This window comes from Xiphias gladius, chromosome 1 (genome assembly GCF_016859285.1).
Source record: "Xiphias gladius isolate SHS-SW01 ecotype Sanya breed wild chromosome 1, ASM1685928v1, whole genome shotgun sequence".
NCBI lineage: Eukaryota > Metazoa > Chordata > Actinopteri > Istiophoriformes > Xiphiidae > Xiphias > Xiphias gladius.
The window spans coordinates 2,621,275-2,648,250 of record NC_053400.1 but is presented as its reverse complement, the minus strand read 5'-3'; the positions used below and the strand labels follow the sequence as shown (position 1 = coordinate 2,648,250).

At 38.5% G+C, this 26,976-nt stretch overlaps 2 protein-coding genes across 2 annotated transcripts in view; one reads left to right on the top strand and one right to left on the bottom strand.

Annotated features, from left to right (window-relative positions):
- The window catches only part of il16 (interleukin 16), a 41,098-nt gene extending 33,124 nt beyond the window's left edge, over nucleotides 1-7,974 (top strand). The window contains exons 22-25 of the mRNA XM_040124692.1: nucleotides 1,298-1,396; nucleotides 3,985-4,216; nucleotides 4,458-4,586; nucleotides 5,157-7,974. Coding sequence (XP_039980626.1) covers nucleotides 1,298-1,396; nucleotides 3,985-4,216; nucleotides 4,458-4,586; nucleotides 5,157-5,323 — 627 coding nt within the window. The 3' untranslated portion in view covers nucleotides 5,324-7,974. The remainder of the gene's footprint in view (nucleotides 1-1,297; nucleotides 1,397-3,984; nucleotides 4,217-4,457; nucleotides 4,587-5,156) is intronic.
- An 8,530-nt stretch (nucleotides 7,975-16,504) lies between these two features.
- stard5 (StAR-related lipid transfer (START) domain containing 5) lies at nucleotides 16,505-26,860 on the bottom strand. The gene is made up of 6 exons (XM_040131079.1): nucleotides 26,147-26,860; nucleotides 24,380-24,429; nucleotides 23,234-23,366; nucleotides 22,557-22,674; nucleotides 19,637-19,730; nucleotides 16,505-17,849 (listed from the first exon to the last, which is right to left on the bottom strand). The coding sequence occupies exons 1-6, from the start codon at nucleotides 26,234-26,236 to the stop codon at nucleotides 17,699-17,701; spliced, it is 636 nt and encodes a 211-aa protein (XP_039987013.1). The 5' UTR covers nucleotides 26,237-26,860; the 3' UTR covers nucleotides 16,505-17,698.
- Between the last annotated feature and the right edge of the window lie 116 nt (nucleotides 26,861-26,976).

The following is a 26,976-nucleotide window of genomic DNA, read 5'->3' as shown; positions in this document are numbered from 1 at the left end:
TTCCTTTAAACTTTTCTATTCAGGCTACAACCAAAGTGCAAAGTTTCCTAGAGTTTCTTAGTGCAGCCTTTATGAGGACCATAGTCTTGGTTTAAAACAGTTTTCATCAGATCATAGGCAGATGATTGATGGACTACAGTCCCCAATCATTTTGTTGCAGCACAATGTGCCTCCTGGTAATGGAAGGCAGAGTCTCATCATTTTATGAATCTATGGGGGATTTGTCAATTTTATGAAATACTGCTGTATTTAGTGTAAACTTTTATGTTTTTATATTCTTACATGCAGCTAATTTTATAGTGCTCATGTATTAGATTCTAATATACTGTACTGTGTAGATCTTACTGTCTCTGATTACTGAAAACTAAAAAGGCCTGTCTGCCATTGGCATGATCGTTTTGAACAACATTATCAGGTCTTGTAATTGCTGTGTTTTGTGCCCATTTTGTCGATCTCTGTGTTTGCGAGGCCTGAAGGGAAACTTTCCATGTCTCCTGGTCAAAATCTCAGCGACAACTCAAAAATTCAGCCATCTGGGAGGCAGCATGTGCTCAACATCTGCTGCGTATTAAACACCACACTCAGAGCTTTCTGTGAATACAGATGATCTAAAAACACAAAATGCCTCTGTTTAAAGATCAGTGCACTGTCTTCTGTGTGCAGCAACCCCTCAAATTCTCAGAAAGTATTTCACATGTTGAACTCCTAACCATCAGTGTACCCTTTATCTTTTAGATTTAGATTGAGTGAAATATTCAGGCTGGCCTGTTTTATGACTGAACTACTAGTTCAGAACTGCACATAATATTTCACAGATTTCCCCATTTGACTCCCTCAGTCTTGGGTTTAGACAGATTTATGAAAATTATTCATGCACAGTATTCATCATTTAACATATTCAAGTATTCGCCAATCACTGACACTAGTCACTATTAAAATCATTTTAGGCATAAAATCATGGACATTTTAAGACCCAAAATTTCTGAGTAGATTCATTTTAATATTTGTTTTTTCAGCATTTGGTTGTGTAGAATAATTATGCTGCCATTTTAGCCTGGACTCTTTGGAGTCTTTGATCTCAAAAGTAATTCAGAGTGAAATATTACATTTGGAAACACGACCTAGAAATGAAAATAATACAGTAAAAGTTACGTATACGGTGTGTGAAGAGCGTTTAGTGGCTCAAAGTCCCTTTATAGTAATAACCCGGTTAAAAATGTAATGCAGATAATCATAAAAACGGAATAAACGGCAGTAGTAATCCTGCTTCTTTTTCTCTCTTTTTTTACCACAGCAGCTGGTGGACATACATGTTGTGATTCTGCATAAAGAGGAGGGAGCCGGGCTGGGTTTCAGCATCGCTGGAGGGTCTGACCTGGAGAGCAAAGCTCTCACAGTAAGCAGCAGTCACTCCAGATTCATACTGATCATTTAGATCAAGGGTTAGACTGACATATGGCCAGGACAAATTGTTGAAGATCTTAAATCGACCACTAGGTGGAGAGCTTCTCAATATTGAGAACAATGCTCATTCATTCTGAATTATTCCCTTATACCTACATAAACATCCTCCAAGATTCCAAAACAAACGAACAAATTGAAAACAACCCAACATATTTTCTCACTTCCTTCTAGTGGTAATTACCCATTTAGGTTTGACCAGGTTCTCCAATATCTGTCTGAGAAGTCTTAGAGGCCAAGAAACAATGGAGGTGAATGGAATTGGATTTGTGGTGCTCACAGCATTGAAAAATGACATTGAAAATAATCCAAGAACAATTTCTGTTAGCATTAATGTCATTGTTAATCTGGATATCCACAGAAAACACAGACGTTTTTATTTGGAACAATTTTCTAATAAAATAATTCTTAACTGATCACAATTTATCAGAGCAACACAACATTGTGTTCGCTTATCACTGATTTTAATCAGTGGCACAAGGCAACATTTTGACAGGAATAAAAAGGAAACAAATCACACTTCTTTTTATTTATTTTTCTCTCCACCACTACCACAGAGAACAGAATAGTTTAGCTTTTAATGCGGACACAGTTGTTGCAGATCTCAGGTTATCAGGCAGTTTGTTCCAGAGAATGGGACCAAAGTAGCTGATTACCTTCACCAGATTTGCAAACCATCACCACCACCACCTTTGTCGGAGATCTCTAACCGGACTGTAGTCGTTGAGTAGGTCACAGATGGGGAGCCGAACCGTTAATTGCTTTTAAGACTATCATGAGAATTTTGGAAGCAAGTGGAGTGATTTAAGCTAAGGCCTTCCCTATTGTTGGTTTGGGTTACCCAGCAAACACAGCGTTACAGTAATCTGACGTGGATGAGATAAGTGCATGAACCAGCTTCTCAGAGTCAGCTCGAGAGATAAATCCTCAAAACTTTGATCATGTTTTTCAAGTGATAAAAAGCTGTCTTGGTAAAGTTTCTGACTTGACTTTCAACGTAAGATCGGAGTCAAAAAGAAGTGAGAGGTTCCTTACTTGCTCAGTGTACTCCAGAGACAGTCATTCTAGGTGTGACTAAAATTCCTGTCTCTGTTTTTTCTAACCTACTCCAATTATCTTAGTCTTGACTTGGCTGCAAAAAAATGTTACTACTAACTTGCTCATAGAACTAAGATCATCAGACCACAGAGAAATGTACAGCTGAGTATCATCTACATGTGAATGATACCACACCTGTTTCAGTGTTGCCAAGTGGAAGCATGTACAATGTTTAAAGATCAAAGAAATTAATAAATCTTTATATATGTTTATATGTGTGTATAGAGAGAGAGAGAGAGAGAGAGAGTTAGAAAGACAGAGATAGCCAAAACATTAACTAACTGGTAATTGGTTTTTTGTAGCTGATCAGAGGCAGATTAGTAATTTTCCTGTCACTTATTAGTGTGATAAGGGCTGTTTCAGTGTTGTGAGTTATATTTCAGGTCTGAAACCTGAACAAAAAAAATTACTTGGAATTGATTTGACAGAATTCATCCGTTCATCTATCATAGGAAAAGGAAACTAGGTATTTTGGTTATTTCTAGTCAGCTGAAAAATGTATTGGACTGTCAGGAAGATTTTGTTTAATTGTTGTAATAATATAGTGCATTTTTGAATACATCAAAGTCAGCCAGGGGCTGGTCTCACAAAGCATTTGAGAAATTACCCACCAAGGCATCACATGATGGCAGAGCAGGCAATGTAAACTTTAAAAATTCATTGATGCACATTTTAGCTGTATTTGCATGAATGTAACACCTCTTGGTTAGTCTATTAGTATTGTACGGAGTACGAAGACTGCAATATCTAGTGCGTCAGTTATATCCCTGCTTCTGGAGAAAACATGATCAAGAGGGTGCCCTTTCTTATGGGTGAGACCAATATCATGCTCTTAATAGTCAAATGATTTTTTTTTTTTCCACTTTTTTAAGTTAAAAAAGTGCAAATGCAAACCATTGTTGAATTTGATCCATTGATCTGTACACCTAATATTAAGCAGTGAATCTGATGCTAATATAAAGTGGCTGTAACCTGAGGACTGAGCATGTGAATAAGTAAGTAGATGAGACTGGGTCTGGTGAACAAGAGGTGTTGAATGTCACAGTGCATTCTGTTGAGGTTATATTTACAGTGTGTCAAGGTGTCTTTGCTGGTAAATAGTTTTTGTTTTTTTTAATCAAAGGATGAAATAGGGAACATCTACCCAAGGCCAAGCTAATTGTCTGTTTGATTTTGATTTGACTGACTGTATTAATCTCAATAAACTGGACAAAATATACCAGAGAATGAGAAGCATGCCAACTAGCCCAGTCGTGTACTCCAGTGTACTTTCCATAAACAAATAAAATAGATTTTCAGCCTTTACAGCTCTACCTGTAGTCTGCATGTTGTACTCTGGGCCAATGTCTGCACATGAAACAGACACTGCGCACATACTCTCTGAACCCCTTTCGGTGTGTGAAACACCGGCTGTCTTCCGTGTAGGTCCACAAAGTGTTTCCCAGCGGCCTGGCGGCTCAGGAGGGCACCATTCAGAAAGGAGATGAGGTGTTGTCTATAAACGGACAAACACTGCGTGGCGTCACGCATGCTGATGCCACTGCTGCTCTGCGCCAGGCCCGCAGTTTGAAGCTGGCTGTGGTGGTCATCTGCAAGAGGGCAGAGGAGGACGGGGGAGAGGGAGGGGGCTGCAAGAGAGAAGTGCCCAACCCTGCAGGTGAGTCATACAAAAACACACAAGGGCGTAGTCCAAACACCTCGATTGTTTGAGCATCTCCAGTTTCCAGTCTGTGCAGACAAAAAAGTTCTGTGGTTCACGAGGGCTTTAAAAGGTTTCACATTTTGTGTTATGAAATAAATGACACCTGCTAATATCTTAACTTGCAGTTTTTCAGCTGTACAATAAAGGCATGCAGGCTAAATCCGCCCTGTTTAGTTCACTGTGTTTTGTGTTGCAGCGGAGGAGCAGGGAGATTCAGTGAGTGTGGAGCTAGAGAAAGGAGCTGGAGGAGTCGGTTTTACTCTGGAAGGAGGAAAAGGCTCGATCCATGGAGACAGACCTTTAGTCATCAACAGGATCTTTTCAGGTACACTCATGATGTAGACCTTTTAAAACAATGAAACTTCCAATAAATTCAAAAGTCATGCTTGTTTTTATTAAGAAGTGCTTCCATTTATTTACTAAAGCTGACAGAAAGTTGATTTTTTGAGAGAAGCACTGTGAATGAATTGAGCCAAAGTTAAGACAACAAGTTGACCTTGATATTTGGCTTATTATTTTTTGGTTATTACACTGCAGTTATCTTGATATTCTTAAAGGGGGAGAGGATGTGATTCATTTCTGGAGTGCAGTTATTTTAAAAACAAGGAATGGAACCTCTTTAGAGTACTCAGGTCTGTACCAGTACCTAAAAACTGGTAAAACTATGAACTGCTGACACTTGACAATAAATGCTTGCTCACAGTCTGGCTTTTTGAAATTTAAAAAAAAAAAAAAACAGATCTGAAAAAAATATGTTTACACTTCAGAAAAAAAGAAACTGAAAAAATGGAATGGCATTGTTATCAGCACTGAAACTCAGGTAACATGTTGAGACCAGTTATCCTGACATTGTGAAAGATACCGGGAGCTAAAAATGGGTACTTTTGTGTGTCAGGTGGAGCCGCAGAGCAGAGCGGTCTGCAGTGTGGAGATGAACTGCTGCAGGTCCAGGGAGTCAGTCTGCAAGACATGACACGGTTTGAGGCTTGGAACATGATCAAGGCTTTACCTGACGGACCCATCACAGCAGTCATCAATAGGAGGCGTGGGGGGACAGATTGAGACATAGGCCCTGGGAGCTGCTCGCAAATGAGGAGGCCAGAGAAAATAAAAAGAAAACAAAACAAACGATAGCACTTGAGGCTCACCTGATGTCTTCTCATAATCTCTTAGAAATCAAGTGTCAGCCAGTCAGTGTGGTCCACCTATGGCATAGTGGTTTAGACAACTTCTGAATATATTTGTATTATTTCTTATATCACCGTTCTGACCGGATATCAAAGCGTATTAAAGGTTCGGCCAAATTCCCCGGCAAAATCCACATCTTCTCTCTTATCCTAATTGTATCTAGCCATGCACTAAGTGTTGCGTCACAATTGCTATGAATAATCTACACATTTTCACTAGAAAATAGTTCCAAGTACGGCTCTGTAGTTTTGTACAGTGCCTGGCTTTATACAAAATCACAATTCCTGGCCAGTGTAATGGGCAGAGGAAACCTAACTCATGCGCACAAATGATAAATCATGCTCTCACATTATTAACATGTGCGCACAAACTAAGAAATTGTTATCTTCAAAATCACTGAGGTTGTGCTCTTGAATCAAGTCAAAGATAACACACTGGCGTTCAACAGGCAAACAGGCTAAAATCCTAAGTGTACACCCTTATCTCCCCCAAAACTAATAACAAACGCCATAAAATCCAAACAGCTCATTTAGATCAGAATGTCCATGGGCTGACAGCTGTCACAGTTATTTTGCCTGTATTAGGCTCCATAGTGGCGTAAGTGTAGCTGATTGCAGCCCTTGCTGGCCAGTATTAGTGAAAAAACAACCAATGTAGCATCATAACTGCACATTAAAAGTGTTGACGGGACATGGACTAATGTAAGAAATGTGATAACCATCGATATTAATATGAAGGAATGAATTAGGAATTTGGAGGCATGTCAAATCTAAAACAGCTGGTAGCCCGCTTTTAACACTCTGGATGCTCCTCGGTAACCGATTTGAGTATGCACAACAAACTTCAGTTCCTACTGCTACACTAACGTCACACTGAGTGTTATTGGCAGATTCGATTGTCAGGCCATGGAAAATATATCTGCTTAGATTTGATGCAGTTTTCTTTTTATTTCAGACAGAGTTGATTGTGAATATACTTTTTCCCCTTAACAGTTGTGATATCTTTGACATCCCTTCAGTATAATGTTAAAATGTTAACAATATGTTTAATACTGTGTTGTTTAATGCAAACAAATTAAGTCATTCAAGAGCATAAAATAGTAATTTGTGCACATGAATTACTGATTCACAAGCCCAATTGTGAAAACTAATTTGTTTTATTTTTCTCCACAACATCTGCCACCTCCAGAGTTGAAGGAACAGAGTTAAGTCTTCTTTGTACATGTTCACTTGCTCTTGAATGAGGTGGTAAATACAGTCTTTTCCTAAAATATACAGTATATTAGGTTGATATTAGCCCAAACTATGACAGTCAGAGGCAGTAAAACTTCTTTTAAAAAACACTATTTAAAAAAATGTTATCAGCAGCTTTAGGTAAAAAAAATATCAGTAAATAGCCTTGAAAACCGGACACTGGACTAAGCATACTTCAAATATTGTTTCATACCACAGTAGTGCTGTGAACCAAGCAGTTTTATTTGCTCTATCTATCACAGTTTGAAACAGCAAGCCCCAAATCAGGCCATGTGAGCCACTTAACATATCACGAAAGACTGATTTTCAGCTAATGTGAGGCAGGTGGTCTCAGATTTTTTCCCCCTCGCTACAACAGCTTCCTCACAATTCTGTTCGAAAGTCCACAAAATGGTTCAGTTTGATTCAATTCAGACATTTTCACAAAGTTGAAGGAGAAGGGAAAAACTACAGGAGATAGGTGTAATAAAAGCAACATCTGTATAGAATAATTCAAACCAATTGAAAAACCCTGCAACAAATCTGTCTTGCTGTTGTACTGGACTGACTAAAATTGTGATGCCTTTCATGTGCAGTTGCTCATTAGGTGTTGTTTTTAATGCTCCTGTATGTTTAGTCTATAATGAGTAGAAAGAAAGAAAAAAAAAAAAATCAGTCGCATGTAAACAAAGAGAAACATAAAGAGAGTCTATTTTTCTCAGCAGTAGTACTGTATGTATGTGGAAGCAAATCAAAAACTGTTAAGCACTTTTGTTAACTCAATAGCTTTGCATTTCACCCTTCTGCCATTTTACAAAGTTATCAGTCAAAGAAACTCAAGTGGAATGTTACAGAGTTGTATTTGTGTCTCAATCCTGAGCACGCAGAGACTTTTTGAGCACAGAAAAAGATTTTTTCCAAGCACATGAATTGAATTTGGAGAGAAATTATTCCTCAATCCCCTATGTACTCAATAAATGTATTTGTGATTATTATTATCCACAAAAGTGCACAATAACAACACTGACACTATGGGCAAGTGTCTAAGGGTTTGAGAGGGAATAGAGCAGGAAATTTGAGAGAGGACAAATGTGCATTTTTAACACTGAAATTTTATTGAACTCAGCATGGTAATAATTTCTATACAAATTATAATTTATGTGCATGCAATTTTTCTCCATGCTTAAAATGTCCCATTGTCTAGTCAGGATTTACTCACAAGTATAATGAATGTCTTTGTATGCAACCCACAAATGTTTCCATTAAGGTACGCTTGAAAAAAAACAAAACAAACAAAAAAAAAAAACAAACAAAAAAACAAAGTTGTTTTTAAAATGAGAATCTGCTGTAAGAATTCAAAATAACTTGTATAAAACTGTTCAAAAGTGTACCAAAAATCTGTGTGATGTTTCATTTTCCAAGTGTACAGTAGATGCCTTTACAATTGTGTGAAGCATGGACTTTATACATTATCTACTGCACAAAGAGAAAACCAGTTGTGGACAGCAAGATGGTCATATTAATCATTTTAATGCTGGTGAAATACAAAACTAACTGGATGCAGAACAGTACAAGATAAACAGTTGAATGTGTAAAACCCATCATTATGTTCTGAGTAGCACATTTTGCTCTCAGTAAGAGGAGGAAATCATAAACATTTGACATACATCATTTTACATATATTCTGTTGTGTTGCTGTTCTGTTGTGTTGCTCATTAAATTACCCAGGACAATGTGTACTCAGAACAACCTGCATCGTTCTGCCATAGCTTACATGCTCTTTGACCATATCTTTCTGGATACAGCAGGATGCTTGTTGGTCAAGGTTCTCTCACTGAAGTCAGAGAATGTAAATCAATACTGAATCATATGCTGCGATGCTCTGTGTGAGTTCAGAAACTGAAGCATGACTGTGTCAAAAATATATATTTATATAAATGGGTTTATTAGATTGAGCCAATTTTCAAGCAAAATATCTATTCCCAATGATTAAAAAGTTGAGTTTCCTGTTGTCAGAGGACACTGTGAAGCTCAGTTCATAGTAAACAGGGTCCTCTAGTGGTGAGGATGGCTGAAAATATGTTTAGAAACGAGTACAAATCTGGTGAAAAAGCTGCTGGTGATTCTGCAAATAAGTCACAACTTTTTGGTGGCAGTCCAAACAGAGATTTCCAGCAGGTGTTTCCTATAAACTGGACAAGGACGCCATTCCCATCTTCTATTAACGTGATGTGTATCGATATCTTAACTGGATCAAGAAAAACAATTCATTGTATGTAGAAAGGCATGCAGAATGCAATCAAAGTGGACTGCAGTCAGATCACCCAGACCGCACCTGGAGGTGTCTCAGAGACGTGTAAATGACATCTGTACAGTTCGGCCAAATGCTTAAGAACCAAGCTCTTAAGCAGCCTGTCAAAAAGGTATAGATGAGCCCACCCACTAAAGAGAGTTCATACAGTAGTGTTGTTTCAGGAGACTTTCGAGGGACAGCTACAATGTGAAAGGTCAGGGTCACGTAACCGCCAAGGATTGCAAAGCTACCATTACTGCTATCAGGTTTCCCCACTGGCTCCGATGACAATCTGATAAAAAATAATGTCTGCCTCATTATTTAGATGACTGACACGTATTCTACACATGGCTTAAGCTGAGTTAGTGGGTCACATGACACTTGCCTTCCACCCTGTGGATCTCCCTCCAGAGAATCCTACATCACTTCTCTTAACCTAAGACATACTGTACCATGTTTGTTGATAAGTACACCAACTCCGCCTATTGGAATATTGAGATTCCATCACAATGCAGGTAGAAGAGATCATGAGAACAGTTATTAAAAGTAGGTGTAAATGCAGAGGCCTGTTATCAGATGGCGTTACCCAGATGACATAATCAGATGCAGATCACGTTAATACCAGGTGGAGATGGGGTCAAGAAGTCAAAAAGGTGATTCAGTCTTGATTTACTTTGAATGCCTGATATATGCACTTTTCTGTAATCCATTCCCTTTGTATTCCTCATGTAACTTGGTGTTTCATCTACTTTAGCAGCTACCTCTATGTACATTGAGTCAATTTCACATTAAAATAAAAACCTGATGGCTCACTTTAAACAATATGTACATGGAAATGTCTTTAGATCCACATGTAAGCAACAACATCTCAAGAACGCATGATTTGGAAACAGTGGAATACAATTAAGAGGTCTTTCATTAAGATCACTGGCTACACTGTGAGGTAAAAAGATGTTACAGGTAAAGTAGAAAAAACATTTTTCAAGGAATCTTGATACTAAAGCAAGACTAGTTAAAACATGTCACTGTATATGGCTTGTCATACACATGAAGGCTCTGGAGAAAGTGGGCACGCCAGCAGTTCACTGCACCAATCATATCTACCATCTAGCCTTCCCTGACTCAGATACTCATCTTCACCCTCTGACATACTCATTTCATACTGAGTGATTTCTTAATAAAGTGCTGATTATGTTCAAGCAATATATTTAATCCAATTATTTAAGTGAGAAAATCCGTAAGTTATCATTAAGGAAGTGTCCACTTCAACCTTAATAAAAAGGGAATAAAGAAAAAGGCTTACACAATGTCTTTCAAACCACAAAGATCTAGCATTTTCTTATTTTCTCTACCAACATGAGCCTCAGTGTATGAAGATTAAAATGATACACTCCAAGACATTTTTGTGCCTAGTTTTTTAAAGAATGCTTCAAGATGATTCTGGCAGTTGTGGAATAAAATACATATGTATTTGTTGTAAATAATATTAAAAACTTCGGTAGCATTTTTATAATAGCAACTTTATATTGTCAAGGTAATAAATACAGTCAGGATTTCAGATTTCTTTTTTTTTTTCAACTACTGTAAGTTTTTTCCCTGTGTCTAACCTGAAAATGAGCCTTTACATTAAAAGACAAAATGATATAAATAAATCCAATGGTCAGTGTTGAAGGACCTCTGTCCAGTTATATTGTATACGTGTCTTGAAGTCTTAAGTAAGAATTAAAGACTACTCTTAAATGCCCTGATCTGGACAAGTGAAAATACTCACAACGCCCTTTCCAAATTAATTTCCCATTTCTTCTTCCGCACACTGAACTCTCATTAACTACAATGTGTAGACAGTGAGGTAGTCCTATAAGAAACAATACAGCGGAACTGGGCTTCTGAAAAATAGACAACTACAAATACTACAGCATCCACAACGTGGATTACAGTGTGTCTTTATCCACGTTTAATTTAAAAAAAAAAAAAAAAAAAAAGAAGCTCCTGTTTAGTGACACACTGAAGTAACATTAATTTGTTAACTCTAAAATAAAGGTCAGTATATTTTTATGTCATTTAGCAACAGCATTAAAAATAAAGAAAGGATGTGTGATGAGCATCCTTAATGTTATAATGTTTCAGTCTTACATGTTGTTTGGTTTTCCTTTTTCTGTGTTTTGTTAAAAGCTTTGAGTAGGACCTCTCTTAGGAAGAAAGATTAGTGTTCACAGAGGACACTTTGGGATTAAATCTGGCTTTCTTCTCTCACAAAGGTGGTTTAAGATTAAGATTACCATGGTAACACAGACTGTGTCTGGTGCAGGTTAAATTCAAACTACTGCTCTATTAGTACGAAGAGAGTGTTTTTTCCTGGAAGTAATGTTACAAAATGGTGTTCATATAATAATAGGTAGGGATGGGGTTTTATAGCATTTTATTCAATCTGAATCCTGTTGTTTTTATTTCAATAAATATCATACTGTACCTAAACCACTGAGCTTCTACTGCCCTGCGCTTTTTACAGCCAGTGATTATATATAAAGATGGATGACATGACAGCTCCCCAAAAGAGAAGCCAAAACACCTCGATCACCCACTGGTGGCTGGCTGCAGTATAGGAAATAAACCCTACCCTCTCCATGTCAGCGGATGGGACATCATAATAATCAAAGTTTTGAATTGGTTTTAATTTTAATTGTTGTGAAGAATATTTCAATTTAGAACTGATACCATGTTAAATGGAAATGTGTAATATTGTCAGCTATTTTACTGATGCAGTATGTGATTCAGTTTTAGATCCCCGATTATTTGCTAAATGAATTAGAAAAATAGTGCTTTTGTTTTTTAAAGTTGGTAGAGAACCCAGACAGCAGAATCATGCAGGTCCACAGCAGTCCCAAGCAGGTCCACAGGGCTAAGCAGATTAAAGAACATTGTCCCTATAAAAATAGCCCTCTTGCTGTTGGAGGAGTATTTTCCAGAAAAAATGAAGAGTAAAGCTTTCCACTCATCTTACACCTGCTCAAGGGTGTGCTGTGTCCTTTCAAAGACTGAAGAGTCCTGAATTACGGAAGGAAAAGGCAAGACCAGCTTCAAACATCGTTGGCTCTCTAAAATTTCTTATTCAAAATGGACAGGTGGCTGGTCTACACTGAGGGAAATGGAATGTTCTGCTTGCTGTGTAGAATACACAATGCCTCCAATAAGTTTAATTAACAGAGCACCTTCAGCCTCGCAGCCGCCACAAATTTTCAAGTGCAATAAAAGATTATGCTACATCTACCATAAATAAAGAAGCACATCTAAAAGAGATGGCGCAAAGACAGTCCCCCCTGGCTGCTCAGCATCAATCAGCAAAAGAAGCCAGAGACAGTCACAAAAAAAACAACTTCTTTCTACATACTGGCTTGGCAAGGAAGAAGTGGCAAACTGCAAGTTAGCATCTCTTCTAGAACTGGGAGAATATTTGGGGATCCAAGAAATTAAGAATTTTCAACAAAGAATCCAAAGAAGCCACAGAAATATGAGACAGTTACTTAAAAGACAAACCTATTTCAAAGGTAAAGGATGCAAGGATTACAGTATTCTAGGGGATGAAGTGTTAGTGATAGAGTTTTTACTTGTTTATATTGGTTATGTCGACATCCACAGAGAAAGTCATTTTGACTTCCTCGAAATGAAAGATATGCTTGAAAACAGTTTGTCTGCAAATTCTGAAACCATCACAGAAATCATCACTGAAAACTAAAAGCATCAGAATCAGCTCAGAATCTCTGTGGTTTTGGTTCTGATTGAGCAAGTGTGATAAAATGGAACCAAATAAGGAGTTGGAATATGCCTTAAAAAGAAGTCTGTGATTATGATCCAAAGTCAAGGTATGAATCACTGTCCAGCACTGGCATGTGGTGACACCAATGATTTTGTGAAGTACATTCAGGTTGTTGAAGTGATCGTTCAAGTGACATTGAGAAAGGACTGGAAATGGCTCGAATAACCAAAGCACTTTGCAGTCTTTGGTGAAGGTCTGTAAAACCACAATATGATCGATAGTGAAGCTGAAAGGACTTGAACAAAAGGCTCAGTGGAGAGTATGAACAACACGAAGTTTGCTGGTACACTACTGATGCTTAACAAAGTGCTACTTCACCTAATACCTTGTCCAAGATTTTTCAGACAGACCACACGTTATTCATGTTAGAAGCCATCTCTTGAACACACAAACGCCATGATTCAGGATATCCAGACCAATTATGATGCTGTCAAAGACTTGACTGACCATGCTGCCCATGATGGTCGATATTCAGCTTTAGAACTCAATGGTAAGAAGCATCCTAGCCCAGTGGAGAAGCTATGCTGAAAGATGAAGATATTTCTCCAACTGCTTTCATCTTGAAGAAAAATCGTCAGAGGACAAACTGTCCTGAAGCAGTCATGGCGACAGTTTGCCTTTGTCAAGCACTCTCTAAAGCAGTGGTGGAAATGGAGGCGAAGAAGAGAAGCAGCATTTAAAATGATATGCTCTCCACCCTCCAACACATCACCATCAACAGCCCAGAAAGAAAATCCAGTGAGTGTCATGAGATGCTAAATGAGGCCACCAAGCTATGGAGGAGGAGCCACACCAGGAACCTTTGGGTTACTATGTTCAGTTCAACCTGAAAACACTTGTCTGCACTGGGATCTACGTCAACCTGTTTGATGAGGAGTTGTTGTTCTAGGTAATGAAGGTCAATAGGAAGATCCAAGAGAATGCCTTAATGGACAAAATGATCCAGGTCGAGGGAGAGGGTGTTGCAAGCATGCAGGGCACTTTTTGAGCTGGGCATGGACTCAGACGACAGTGAAGATAAAAATGCAGACAAAGATGACTCGAAGTTGAGTTGATTCAGTAGATTCACATGATTTGAGTGAAGTGATTCACATCTGGCTACTCTTTCACCCTGCCGGGCTGCTCCATATCCTTGTGGAAAGCCCTGCTAAAAGGTTTAGGCTCACATATTTTGTTGCTGCTCTGTGACATTCATTAACCCTGTCTTGAATCACGTTCCCTTTTGCTCCAAGGGAGAATAATGCTTGCTCCTCACTGGGAGGCTTTGCTAGAGCTGCAGAAGTTCTACAAGCTAAAGTAGAAACATCATGGCAAATAATCACTCTTGCACTGCTACAGGCCACAGAATCTGATAATCAGAATACAGTGTAGCACAAGCAGTGGGCTGATGCAGAGCACTCGTCCATCTCAAGTTACCAACAATGCCACAAGTTCTTACTTTAACACAATGAACGCTAGATAAATATTTAAGCAACAGACTTAGCTTTCACCTCTTTATCAAGGTACCCTCCTGCATACATTGCATTTCACAGCTGTTTCGTTAACTTTGGTGAAGTGTAAGCTGCACATTTAAGGCTGTCTGCCAAGTTCAGTCAAGTCAGTCTTGTTAACAACTGTGGCACCAAGTTAACGTGTTTGTATTGTCACCAATTTTTTTTTCTTTGCAGATGCCTGTAGTGTCAGAAAGAGGCGAGAGAGACTATCTATGAGAGATTATGAGTAAAAAATTTGATAAGGGATTAGTTGGCCACAGAGCTTAACGAATCTGGGTACCAATTTGAAACCGTATTCAAAATCAAGCTACTGGAACCCATCCCTATTTAAAAGGACAAGACTTTAGTGTATTCACAGCAGTGCTGAGAGTTTTTTTTTTGGTCAAGTGCTTTTAAATGAAGTGAATACAAGCCCCAAATACAGAAAATACACTAGAATGCATCTATGTTATTCTCTCAAGATGACCATAGCATCAATACAGATGCTTCGCTCTATGTTACCATAGGTAACATACAAACACACTTTAAAAATTAAAAAATGAACAATTTTAAAAACTATTACATTATTTTCTTACACTGAGACACCTCAAAATGCATTTTAATGTCTTTTACACTTTAACAAAGTCTCCTTTACACTATCCCTCTAGTAAAGGTCACTAGCTTTGTCAGGTTACTTCTGACTTATTTGCAGTGAGTCTTGGCTCCTTGTACTGTTCATAATTATGCAATGGAACAGTTTCATCTTGAGAGAAGAACATAGCTGAAAGTGAACCATTTCTTTCCAGTGCTCACTTTTGCACAGCTACTTAAAACAGTGTGATGTCTTGAAAATAATCGGCCTATAGTGCCGTTATATTATTTTTCATTCTGACATTTCATGTCGTTTCACACAAGCAGTGACCTTATTTCACCACAGCAGTTTTATCTTACTGTATCTTAAAATGTGTGTTTTGCATTTCTCCATGTTAAATGGGATTTTTTCAGTCATCTGTTGACCATCTTTGTGAGCTCAGTTATTAACAAAAGCCACTGTAAAGTTTTGAGAGGCTGGCTGAAATATACCGAGACTATACCAAACATGTGAGACAAACTGCAGGCAGCTGATTTGGTTCTAATCTTAAAATTTCATTGGGACAGTATATGGTGAAAAAGAAATGGAAAATCACTTCAAAAAGCCGATGTCATGAAAAAAGGGAAAGACATTTTTCTGCTCAATAGAGCACCTTTTAACATGACCTATTCAAAATGGCATTCTTTTACAAAGAAATTCAGTTTAGAAAGGTCACCTATAACATCTCACTGGTGCTTCGGTGTTTCAGTGTAGCTGATAATAGAGGCAGATAATCATGGTTTATAGATGAGTGAAGATGAGCAGAACTATGACATTTCAAGTACACTAACAACTCTATGAGGTATGAGACAGTACTCCAAACCAACAATTTGATACCAACATAGGGTAAAATAAGGTCCATGACATATGCAGTGTTTCCTGCAGAATTAGATTCTATTTGTGGTGGTAGCTGACCGGGGGGGGGGGGGCTTTCTTAGCTTAATTATTGAATAATACCGTATATAAGGTGCTCCACTGCAAGTATTTTAATTGCCTTGTACTTTTTGACAAATAAATAAATGAACAAAATCTACAGATCTGCGTTTGCTGTCAATCAAACCTGTTGCTTCTGCCCTAGCTAGCTCGCCAACAGCAGCATATTGGCTACGTTCCTCCTTTCCTATATCTCTCTTTATTTCTTATAACTATCCCTTCCTGATCTTCTATTGCTGCTTCAGCTGCCACAGCAGCCTGGAAATATTAAGTCTTTGAAAATATTTTTCAATATTCATCTGGATTGAGAGGGCAAACATTAAGCGTCAGAATTACATAATTAGCATGAACGTTATCCACTTGCATGAGCAGCCGTCCTCTCTACGAAGAAAAGCCAAAGAGACAAGGGGCTATTCACAGACGAGTCTGTTGTCAATGTGTGAGAGTGTGTGTGACAGTGTGAGTGAGTGAGTGAGAGAGAGAGAGAGAGAGAGAGAGAGAGAGAGAGAGAGAGAGAGAGAGAGAGAGAGAGAGAGAGAGAGCAAGCAAGGCAAGGAGGGGCTGAGCGAATCAATGCGTTGCGTGCAGCTCTACAATGAAATAAGATTTTACCCATCTAAAATAGTAAAAAATAAATAAATAAATAAATAGAAAAATCAATATATGGCGATCAATGTTGATATTGTGGTGGGCCACCACAAATAATTCCATGTTTTGGAAACACTGCAATATGCATGTTTACTGTACACAATCAAGTATGCAGTTAGAAGAGGAATGTCTGGTGTCACATCATTATAGTAAAAAGGAAAGATATTCTTCACTTTTAGCACATGTACAAATATAGATTTTATATCTATTTTCAATCTTCAGGACAAATAAATTCATCCTAGATACGGATATAAAGGGACTGGTTTTGTCAAATGGAAGCCCTCATTATTTTTGCATTTTTATGCCTCCGTGCTGGCGACAGCCATGACTGGTCGCATTATGTTGTCCGTCCATACGCCTACCCATCCCATTCTCGTGAACATGACATCTCAGGAACACCTTGAGGGAATTTCTTCAAATTTGGCACAAAAAGTTCACTTGGAGTCAAGGATGAGCTGATTAGATATTGGGGGTCAAGGGTCAAAGGTCAAGGTCGCTTTGATCTCACAAAACACGTTTTTGGCTATAACTAAAGTATTCATATGCTAAATACACTTAATACCTCTTATTAAATTACTTCAAAGTTTTCACTATGAACATACAGACAGGTGACAAATTAAAGGAAAAACCAATATAAAATGTCTTAGTAGGTGTTGGGCAACCATGAGCTGCCAGGACAGCAGTGTGCCTTGGCACAGATTCTACAAGTCTCTGGAACTACTGGAAGGATGGAACACCATTTTTCCAAAAGATATTCAATCATTTGGTGTTTTGATTATGGTGAAGAGCGCTGTCTTACGCGTCAGTCCAAAATCTTCCATAGTTGTTCAACTGGGTTGAGATCTGGTGATTCACATCATTGTCATATTCATCAAACCATTCTGTGACCCTTTGTGTGCTACAGATAGCGGCATTGTCATCCTGTTTCTCCACTCATTTTTAGGTTTTTCCTTTAATTTTTCACTCATCTGTAGTTCATTGTGTCAACAGTCAAATTACAGGTGTTGACTGTTGAAGATTTACTGGATTTCTCCTGCAGTAACATTGGAATATAGGAATGTACATTAAACATAAATTGTGGATTAGATCTATTTGGATTAAATGATCATTTGAGAATCTTTGTGTGCTGACTGCTGTTGAGTTTGGACTGTTTAAAATGGAATGAACATTTGGCCTGACCAGTCAGTAGGCCTCAGGTTTTAAGGTAGATTTCTTTACTCCTGGTGTCAAAGGTCCTTGAGAGATCTAACAGCCTTAGCCAGGTTGCTGTAGAACTCAGCCATGCTGGATGGGAAGAACGAGTCAACCACGGAGCGGGGGAGAAAGCCACCCAAATCTGTCTGGAAGAAACTGAACACCTGGGTTTTGTTGGGCTCCCTGGAAATAGAGCGGAACAAACACAAAAGAAACTGTAATACAAGAAGAGGTCAAAACCTAGTATATTTGGTCAATGTCCAAAATTGAGGTCGCAGTTGAAAAATTTTGTGGAACCGCTGTAAACAACTACTTTCAATGGAAAGTAGCTTAAGTCTGCTCGAAAGTCGCTAAATGTCGCTAGATGACATAATACACTAATTAGCATATCCATGACATCCATATGTCAGCCCTTTACCTGTTTGCTTCTCTCCTGCTCTCTGTGCTCACATATATAGTAATTTAATATGGCTGAATTCTCATAAGCTGTTCTTAAGAGTGGCCACTTCACTGAACCAGCTCCATCATCTGTGACAGAAGCCCTAGAGGCAGCTAGAGCTGCAGCTCAGTCCTTCGTCCCTATCTTGCTGGACCTATCAGCAGCCCTTGACACAATGCACCACACCATCTTGCTATCTGTACTCTCCGATATCAGCATCCCAGGCAAAAGTCTTTCTTGGTTTGAATCCTATCTCACTGAACATTCCTTCAATGTCTCATGGCAAGGACATAAATCCTTCCCCCATCCCTTCCCCACAGGGGTGCCCCAAGGCTCAGTGCTGGGGCCCCTTCTCTATGCAATATACACCACCTTGTTGAGTCCAATTATCCACTTCCGTGGCTTCTCATGTCAATGCTACGCAGTCAATACCCAACTATGCCTGTCATTCCCGCCAGTCTCGGCGTGGATCTTGACTCGTCTCTTAGACATATCCACATGGATGAAGCAACACCACCTTCAACTAAACTATTCTAAGACCAAACTCTTAGTCATACCAGCCAATCAGTCTCTCCATCATTATATCAACAACAAAATAGCCTCTTCATCTCTCACCCCAACCAAAGTTGCGAGAAACCTGAGTGTCATGTTTGATGATGACAAGCTATCCTTCTCTGACCATGCTGCATCTGTCTCCCGGTTGTGCCACTTTGCACTATACAACATAAGAAAAACCAGGCCTTTCCTGACTCCGTAGGCCACCCAACTCTTGGTACAGATATGGTTCTCTCTCGCCTCGACTACTGCAATGCCCTTCTAGCGAGGCTCCCTATCTCTGGTTTTCAGTCAGCTTAAAAGGGCATATCACTCCACTACTCATTGACTCCACTGGCTGCCCATGGCCATCCAAATCAAATTAAAGTCCCTCAATTGTAAGTCACTTTGGACAAAAGCGTCTAAAGCGTTAAAATCCTGATTTTAAAAACGCGATGTCATCTGACATCACCACCATACAAATAAGTTAAAGACAACAGCTGTAGTGTGATTTCAGCTATATTGTAAAATGATCACTTAGAAACTTAGAAATTCATATTCTATGACAGCTGCAGTGCAGTCAATTGAATGAGATGCACAGAAAGTTTTGCCTGCCTTTTCCTCTACGGAAAGTAACTAAGATTTGTCCAAAAATTCTCTTGATTTGTTGCTAGTTGCTTTTTTGAAAAAAAATTGCTAAAGGGGTCTGAAAAGTCAGCAAATCTAGTGACAAAAGCACTCTGATGATGTAATCAAAACTGGCAAATTGGGGAAACTCTGACACTTGGTTGGTCGACCAATGGTGTAACTTCATCGTTCAGTCAGTCAGTCAGTTAGTGACATACACATTTATAACGCTGGCCTCGCTGTCACGGCCGAGCCAAAAACAGAGAAGCAAAAGTAGTACAGTGAAGATGAAGTTGAACTCTGACGAGCATACCCGCTGCAAACACACACTGTACTTGCATAGTGTATGTTAGTGTGTTAGTGTACTCACCCTGAGATGGGGACACAGATGCAACCACATGGATGGTTGAATCCTCTCACATAGCCAGACTGGGGAGGACAGCCTGGGTGACTAACATTGGTGGCTGTTTGACAAAAACACACATGCACATTTGTGAACATTATATTGATTTTGTTAGGGGTTGTATTTCTGTCTGTAGAACTGTTCTAAACCATTTGAGCTCAGAAACTAAACCGAGAGCCTCAAGGTTTTCTTCACAATTATAGCAATTTTTTGCCACTTTTTTGTTTTATCATTGACAGTTAGGTGAGAAGATCAATATAACTGTCATATCGGTCAGTAGGAAGCTACAGCTTAACTGCACTGTCACCTGCCTATAGCTCCATATAGAATGGATCGATATGCGAGTGATATCAATCTTCTCACCTGACTATCTGCAAACTAGTGAAAGTGTTTATTTCCCAAAAGGTAACTATTCCTTTAAACGCTACATTGGGTGCTCTACATGTCCTGAAGGTGTTTTGCTCTGTGAATTCATCTGGTGGAACCTTGAAAACCGAAAATATACAGACTTTTGGGCCTCAAACACGCACATTTGCGATCACAAATATATGTAAATATATTGTAAATTCAAATGTATCTGGTACTCAGGTCTTAGTTTTGGCTATAATTTCTATCAGTTATAATATCTTTCTACTCACCAAGTTAATTGCTCAGATCTAGGAATACAGTGACATTACTTTAAAAAAGTCCATTGGGGCAAGAAACACAGATCATCTAAACCACTTAACAATGTTTACAATGGAGATTTGGGTATTAATTTTACCGTTCACATTTAGTTTCTCTTAAATCATTTTGGGTCACCCATGACTTTTTTCCCCAACCTGTCTGAAAATGGCCGTGCTTCCAATTACAGTAAAGTGGCAATATAATCTAGTATGCTATTTAAGCTTTTAACTGGGAGGTCATATGGAAAATTATTTTTCTTCTTCCAAAAACCCCTCTTATCAGCTTAGTATTCATACATTAACCCACAGATTTTATAATGACCCTAAATTGCTAGTCCCAATTATTTTTTTGGCATCAGAGCCAAATCTTACAAAGCTACAGTCAAAACAGCCACTACTTGGTTTTAAAATATACAGCTCATTAGGGCTGTTATTGAAAAGTCTGAAAACAGATCATAAAATGAGATCCAGAGGTCAATAATTATCCTCCTTCATGGGAAATGATATATTGAATGGACAATCACCTTAGTTTTCATTACTGTATATTATTGCTTTGTCCAGGTTGCCCTGTTATGTTACAGAAGGTCTAATTCATGCATTATCAAATGTTAAAATGTACTGTTTAGGACTGCAACAAATAATCACTGCTAGATCTTTGGATAGCTTCCTCAATGTGACCCTGAAATATCAGGGGTTGATATTAGTTAAAAAAAAGGAAGCAAAATAACCAGTCAAACTAATGGCCAAACATGCAAAATTAAGAGCTAGGTTGTAATAAATTAGATTAGCCCTTAAATCATTCTTTAACCTACAGAAAAAGGTTTTCATTCTGCCTATGAAACCAGAGTTTGCTACTTTCTACACCATCCTTGATAACACTTGCAGTAAACAGTGACAAATATTTCACTGCATGGCGGGGAGGACACACTACATGACTGTGATAGGCCATGTATAGCCATTATTTCACCAAAAAACTTTTTGAAGCAACCCAGAAAAACACAATATTAACAAAAACAAAAATTTTAATGAAACACTTGTGGCACTAGCAACTTCCAAACAAAATGGACATGGACTGAACCAAAGATGAGATTTATACTCCCTACAGTCGTGCTGAAATGGATAGATTGATTGGCAGATTGTCATATCTCTGTTTATCTTCACTACTCCCTAATTAAAACATTCCGGTCAAATCCAGTTAGACATTTCGGCTACTTGGGTGCCATGGAAATTAATTGTATTAAGTAATGTGTTGAGCACACCAGGGTATTGTAAATTTGTCATTGATTTCAAGTTAGCTTTAATTTGCAGTTGTAGTACAGAACAGATCTTTTAACATGCGACAATCAAGGATTACGGTTCATTTTGAAAAAAATAATCAGAGGAACTAAACTCAGGAACTAATTCTTCAACTACAAGTTCCTTCACTGCATGTATGTTTGTGTTTCCATTGCACCTCAACAACTCCAAAGATTCAGCAGATTAAATGATTACCGATTTTAAAGTGATGGTCAGGAAACCCAGGTAGCGCAGTGGAGAAAGCACTCTGCCTCACCACAAAGACCCAAAATCAACCCCTGGCAGTGTTACTGTATGTCTTGCTTAGCCAAGTGGTCCAACAAACATAGCTGGTATTGCTGTGGGTGGGAAGCTGGTGAGAGATTGTGTCCTCATAGCTGCAGTGGTAAATTCAGCTCCTACTGTTTTTTCTGCTGTGTGATCAGGATGCTCCACATGTACGACTTGATGTTTGAACATGCTACTGCTTTTTGTTTCAACCAGCCTCTGACCTTTAGTATTGCAAACAGCAGGCCTATAGCTCTGAGCCCATCAAGATGTGCAACCTTCAACCCACATTGTTTGGGAAGCTAAAACTTGAACAAGTTCCTGCAGTGAAAATGCAGATTCAATATTTGAACTTTTTTTAAACTTTTTTCCCCCCAGACTTATTTGACTGAGGCCAAATCTGTACAAGTCTTTTGTTGGGGGGTGATAAAACATTCAAAGAAAAGAAAAAACAAAATCGGTTAACATGTAACGTTTAGTCTCTTTAGTTTGTTCAGACCTGTAGTGTATCTTCAGAATAATAAAATCTCAAACAGCCTTGCATCAAAATCACTCCTCTAAGTAAAAACAGTCCAGCCCCTACTGCATGGCACAATGAATCTGAACTACAAAAGAAAAAATACAGGAGGAAGAGGAGACAAGAATGGGTCATTACGCACCATTTGATGAAATTGTGCCATCTTCGTATTGCTTAACCAAAATAACATCTACAAAGTCTCGTGGAGCTATGATACCCATAGCTGCAGAGGGCGTGACTGTTCGGCAGATGGAGATGTCCTGCACGAGAGTTGGAGACAAGGGAATGTACTCAAAGACTGAGTTGCTAAAGCAAAGACGGATATCATATTTAGTATCACATGTATGCATTTAAAGCTGCACTGGGTAAGATTTTAATGTTATAACAACATATGCATATTTGCCCTAACCTATCAAAATGAAAAGGTTGGGAATAGTAACTTGCAAAAAAGAAAACACAAGAATAGACAGGAGAAAGTCAGATCAAAACATAAACTGTATCCTGTACAAATTATCTTTTCCCTCTTTAGTGTCCTTTGGTATAAAGTTTCAGTGGCCAGTTGGGTTATTGAGCTATGAACCATCACATCACTAAATTTTTGGGTACTGCAGTTCATCGCAGTTTCCAAACAGGTTGTTTGACATTTGAAGCCACCAATATGTTAAGACACCTAGTGACGCTTTAAAATAATTCAAACAATCATTAAGGGAAATCAAAAGAAATGTGACTACTGTATGGAGTGACAACTGGGTTAACTAACACAGAATGATAATGACAAAACATCCTCTCATCAGAAGTGAGACAGAGAACATAACACACCTCTGCAATTTGTTCCAAAAGCTCAAACTTTTTGACATTGTTGTCCCATTTGACTCTGTGCCCATTTGGTACTGGTTTCAGGCACTCCCACACTTTCTCCAGGCTGCCGCTGACAATTCCCTCCCCCTTGTAACTGGAGCAAAAGTCAGAAGATAGGACACAGTTAGGAGAGTAGATTATTAAGGCATGACTCTGCTGTAAATTAGATTCATACATTCTTGGACAGGCAAATGATTTAACCCCTGCACACAGAAAAACAGTCTCTGAGCACCATTTTTAATGCCTTAAAAAATAAAAAAAAATAAACTTAATTAATGATACCAATTGGTCGATTTTTAGACCATACCTTCCCTTAAGTGTAATAATAGACAACTTATTAACGGAAAAAAAAATATGAAGCACAAAATGTCATTCTACTGCCATGTACTTTAGTTTTCATGGTGTGGCCTAATCTGTCCTGCTCCAAATTTATAAATTTGCAAGAGACTTGTTCTAAAGTCATGTGATTTTCAAATGCATCCATGGGTATGTGGTGTACTGTGCAAAGCATCTGGAGTTCCAAAATAATAAATAAATAAAATATAAATCATAATTTAGTCTGATGCCACAAATGGAAAAGCAATGGGGCTGTAAGACTTTAATGTAACTACGCGTCTGTAATTTGGCTGACAACCTAAACTCTGTTCCACAATCTTTTTTTTTTTTTTTTTTTTTTTTTAAATTTTCAACATGGCCAGCCAAAGGGGATTTCTTACACAACCTGTGTTCAACTCAAAGCTAATAATAGCTAATAATATTTTTACAATGTTATGTAAAAGCTAAAGTAGCATTGGTGATAAGCTCACTACAAACTCACAACCTTTACCACAAGTTTATTTGTGACAGATATCTTGCTGGGAAATTGCTTTTAATTTCATCAATACAGTTTTTGTTATCATGCTATGTAGGACAGGTGGTATTATAAAGAAATTGTCATAGTTGTATGCACAAGCACTGACTGTTATTCTTATCCCTGTGTTTACCCATACACTTGCACCACAACAAAGTGTTCTTCTGAAGTTTACTACATACATTTCATCACTGTGTTCAACTGCTGATGAAATCAGAACTAGATGAAAAAGAAAAAGACAAGTTGAGGTTTCTCACACATTCCCAGGGAACTCTGACGAGGGACGCCAAGACACAACCACGTCATTCTGCCAAAGAAAACAGTAAATTTACAGTGAGCAACATTTGCCTTTGTGTAATGACTGGCCCTGGTACTTGCTATTTCCCTTTACAAACTACGCACTTCAAAACAACAAAATAAGTCATAAATTATCCGTTTCTGTGTTCTTACTTGAAGAGCAAGCGTGCCAGAAAAGCCAGTTGATAAACCAAGCTGACAGTCTGCCATCACTGAGCATCAGTGGAATGACTGTTGTCCCTGTGATTTACATTGTTGGCCCTCGTTGGCCCTTAATTGTGCTTATCTGTAGCCAATCAAATATGTTCAATCAGTGTCGGCGTTGATTTGGGGATATGTGTGGCGGAAAGAGTCCTGACAGGACATGAAATGAGGAAAAATATATTGAATTCTAAACTAAACTTTACATTGACTGAGCGCTGTATCAGAAACACTGTAATAATACTGGGTAGAGCCTCGCCTTGCTTTCAAAAGAGCCTCAGTTATTCATGACATGGATTCCAAAAGATGTTGGAAACATTTGTTTGAAATTCTGGTCCATGTTGACATAATTGCATCGCATCATTTCTGCAGATTTGTCAGCTTCAAATCTCCCATTCTACCACATCCCAAGGTGTTCCATTGGATTCAGATCTGGTGCTGGGGAGGCCACTGAAGTCCACTGAACTCACTGTCCGATTCATGAAACCAGTTTGATATGACTTCTTCTTTGACATGATGCATTATCATGTTTAAGTAGCCATTAGAAAATGGTAAACTGCTGTAAAAGGATGCACATGGTCAGCAAAAATACTCAGATAGGCTGTGGCATTCAATTAATGTTTAATTGGTATTAAAGGGCCCAAAGTGTGCCAAGAAAACATTCCCCACAAAATTACACCATCACCACTAGTCTGGGCTGACAAAAGGCAGATTGGGATTCAAGCTGTTGACTTCTACCATTCTCCTCTCATCTCTCTCATCAACAACAACCTGTGTCTGCATGATTTTATGCATTTTACTGCTGCCATATGATTGACTGACCTGATAATTGCATGACCAAACAGGCGTACAGTTGCTCCTAATAAAGTGCTCACTCAGACTATGTTCAAAAATGTAGTCAACGGGATATTTTGATCAGTTAACTGTACTAAAATGAAACTGTTTAATAGCTGTAAATAAAACTACAATTATATTAATCTCTAAGAATAATAAGGGTCAAATACACATGAACTGCCTACAAGGCATTTATGTTCTGCAGTTTGCTTATGCATATCTACCAGCATATGCACCAATGTCTGTACCACACATATACTGTCAGATTATGTTTATTAGATTATTAAATTGTGACTGTTAAATGTCTGTTGATGTTTGATATGATATACTTGTACAATGCTGAATCCCAAACCTAAATGAATCTACATTATTGTGGTTTGGGAGAAGTGTTGGAAATGATGATATGACGAACTGAAAAACTGCATTTGCAAAGAAAAACACTTACTTCGTAACAGTTGCCTGGTGTAATTTTAGCGTGTTTGCCAAATTGAAGAGTCGAGTCTAAGTTTCATAAAAGCTTTTAAACCTGTAATGTCAGGTAGGCTAGCTCTGTCGGTGAGCAAGGCCACATCAAGTCACACTATCATCAAAGAAGCGACCCCTTGGTTCTCTATACCAGAGAACAGCATGTGTAAGGGCAGTTGGCTAAAAATGGTATAATTTCATATTAGACAATAACAGCAATCATTTACCGATTTCTTGCAGACTTTCCACTCGGACTCATCCCTCTTGTAGCTCAGCAAGCAGTCAGCCACTGCCTTCGCTTTATGTTCATAATCCATAATAGTTAGTAAACGTTAACGTCACCCTTCTAAGCTTATTCGTTTTGCAGACTAGCTGAAGTTAAAGTGGCTAAGTAGTTGACACACAGGACTATTATTTCTCTGTTTGACCGAAAATCAAAGTGACACTGTAGTTGAGCTATGTCATACAACTGCACCAGCGAAAAGAAGCGAACGTTTTCCAGTCGACCAAATTCTGGTCAGGTGAGCGTGAACCGCCACTGCAAAGCTAGCGTTGGCCGAAATGAATGAAATGTGCTACGCAAACACGCATCGTTGACTAGCAAGCAACTAGCTCGCTCGGGTACCAGGTAACGTACGTGAATAGAAAAGGACATCCACAACTGTCAAATACTGTTAACTGTAAAACTTTTAATTGTCTTCAGACTGCGCGAAAGCCCCAATCTGTCTCAATCAAAGTGTCAAAATACAAATGTAGTTGAATGAAATCCCCGAAATGCGAGAATTGCCATCAGAGGTGTCAAATTATCCAGAAAAAATGTACTTCCGGTTATAGATTTCAAAATAAAATGCGTATTCATAAACTTGTAGGATTATGAACATTTACCATCTGCTGTAACTACATTTACGTATATTTTCAATAGCATTCAGTGATATAATCAAGTACTGCACAAGTAGTCTGAGCACACCGAAACATTTTATGAAGCGACAATTTCCACGTATTTTATTTTGAAGGCAAAAGCGCCCGACTCTTTCTTGTAATCACGCACACACGGCTG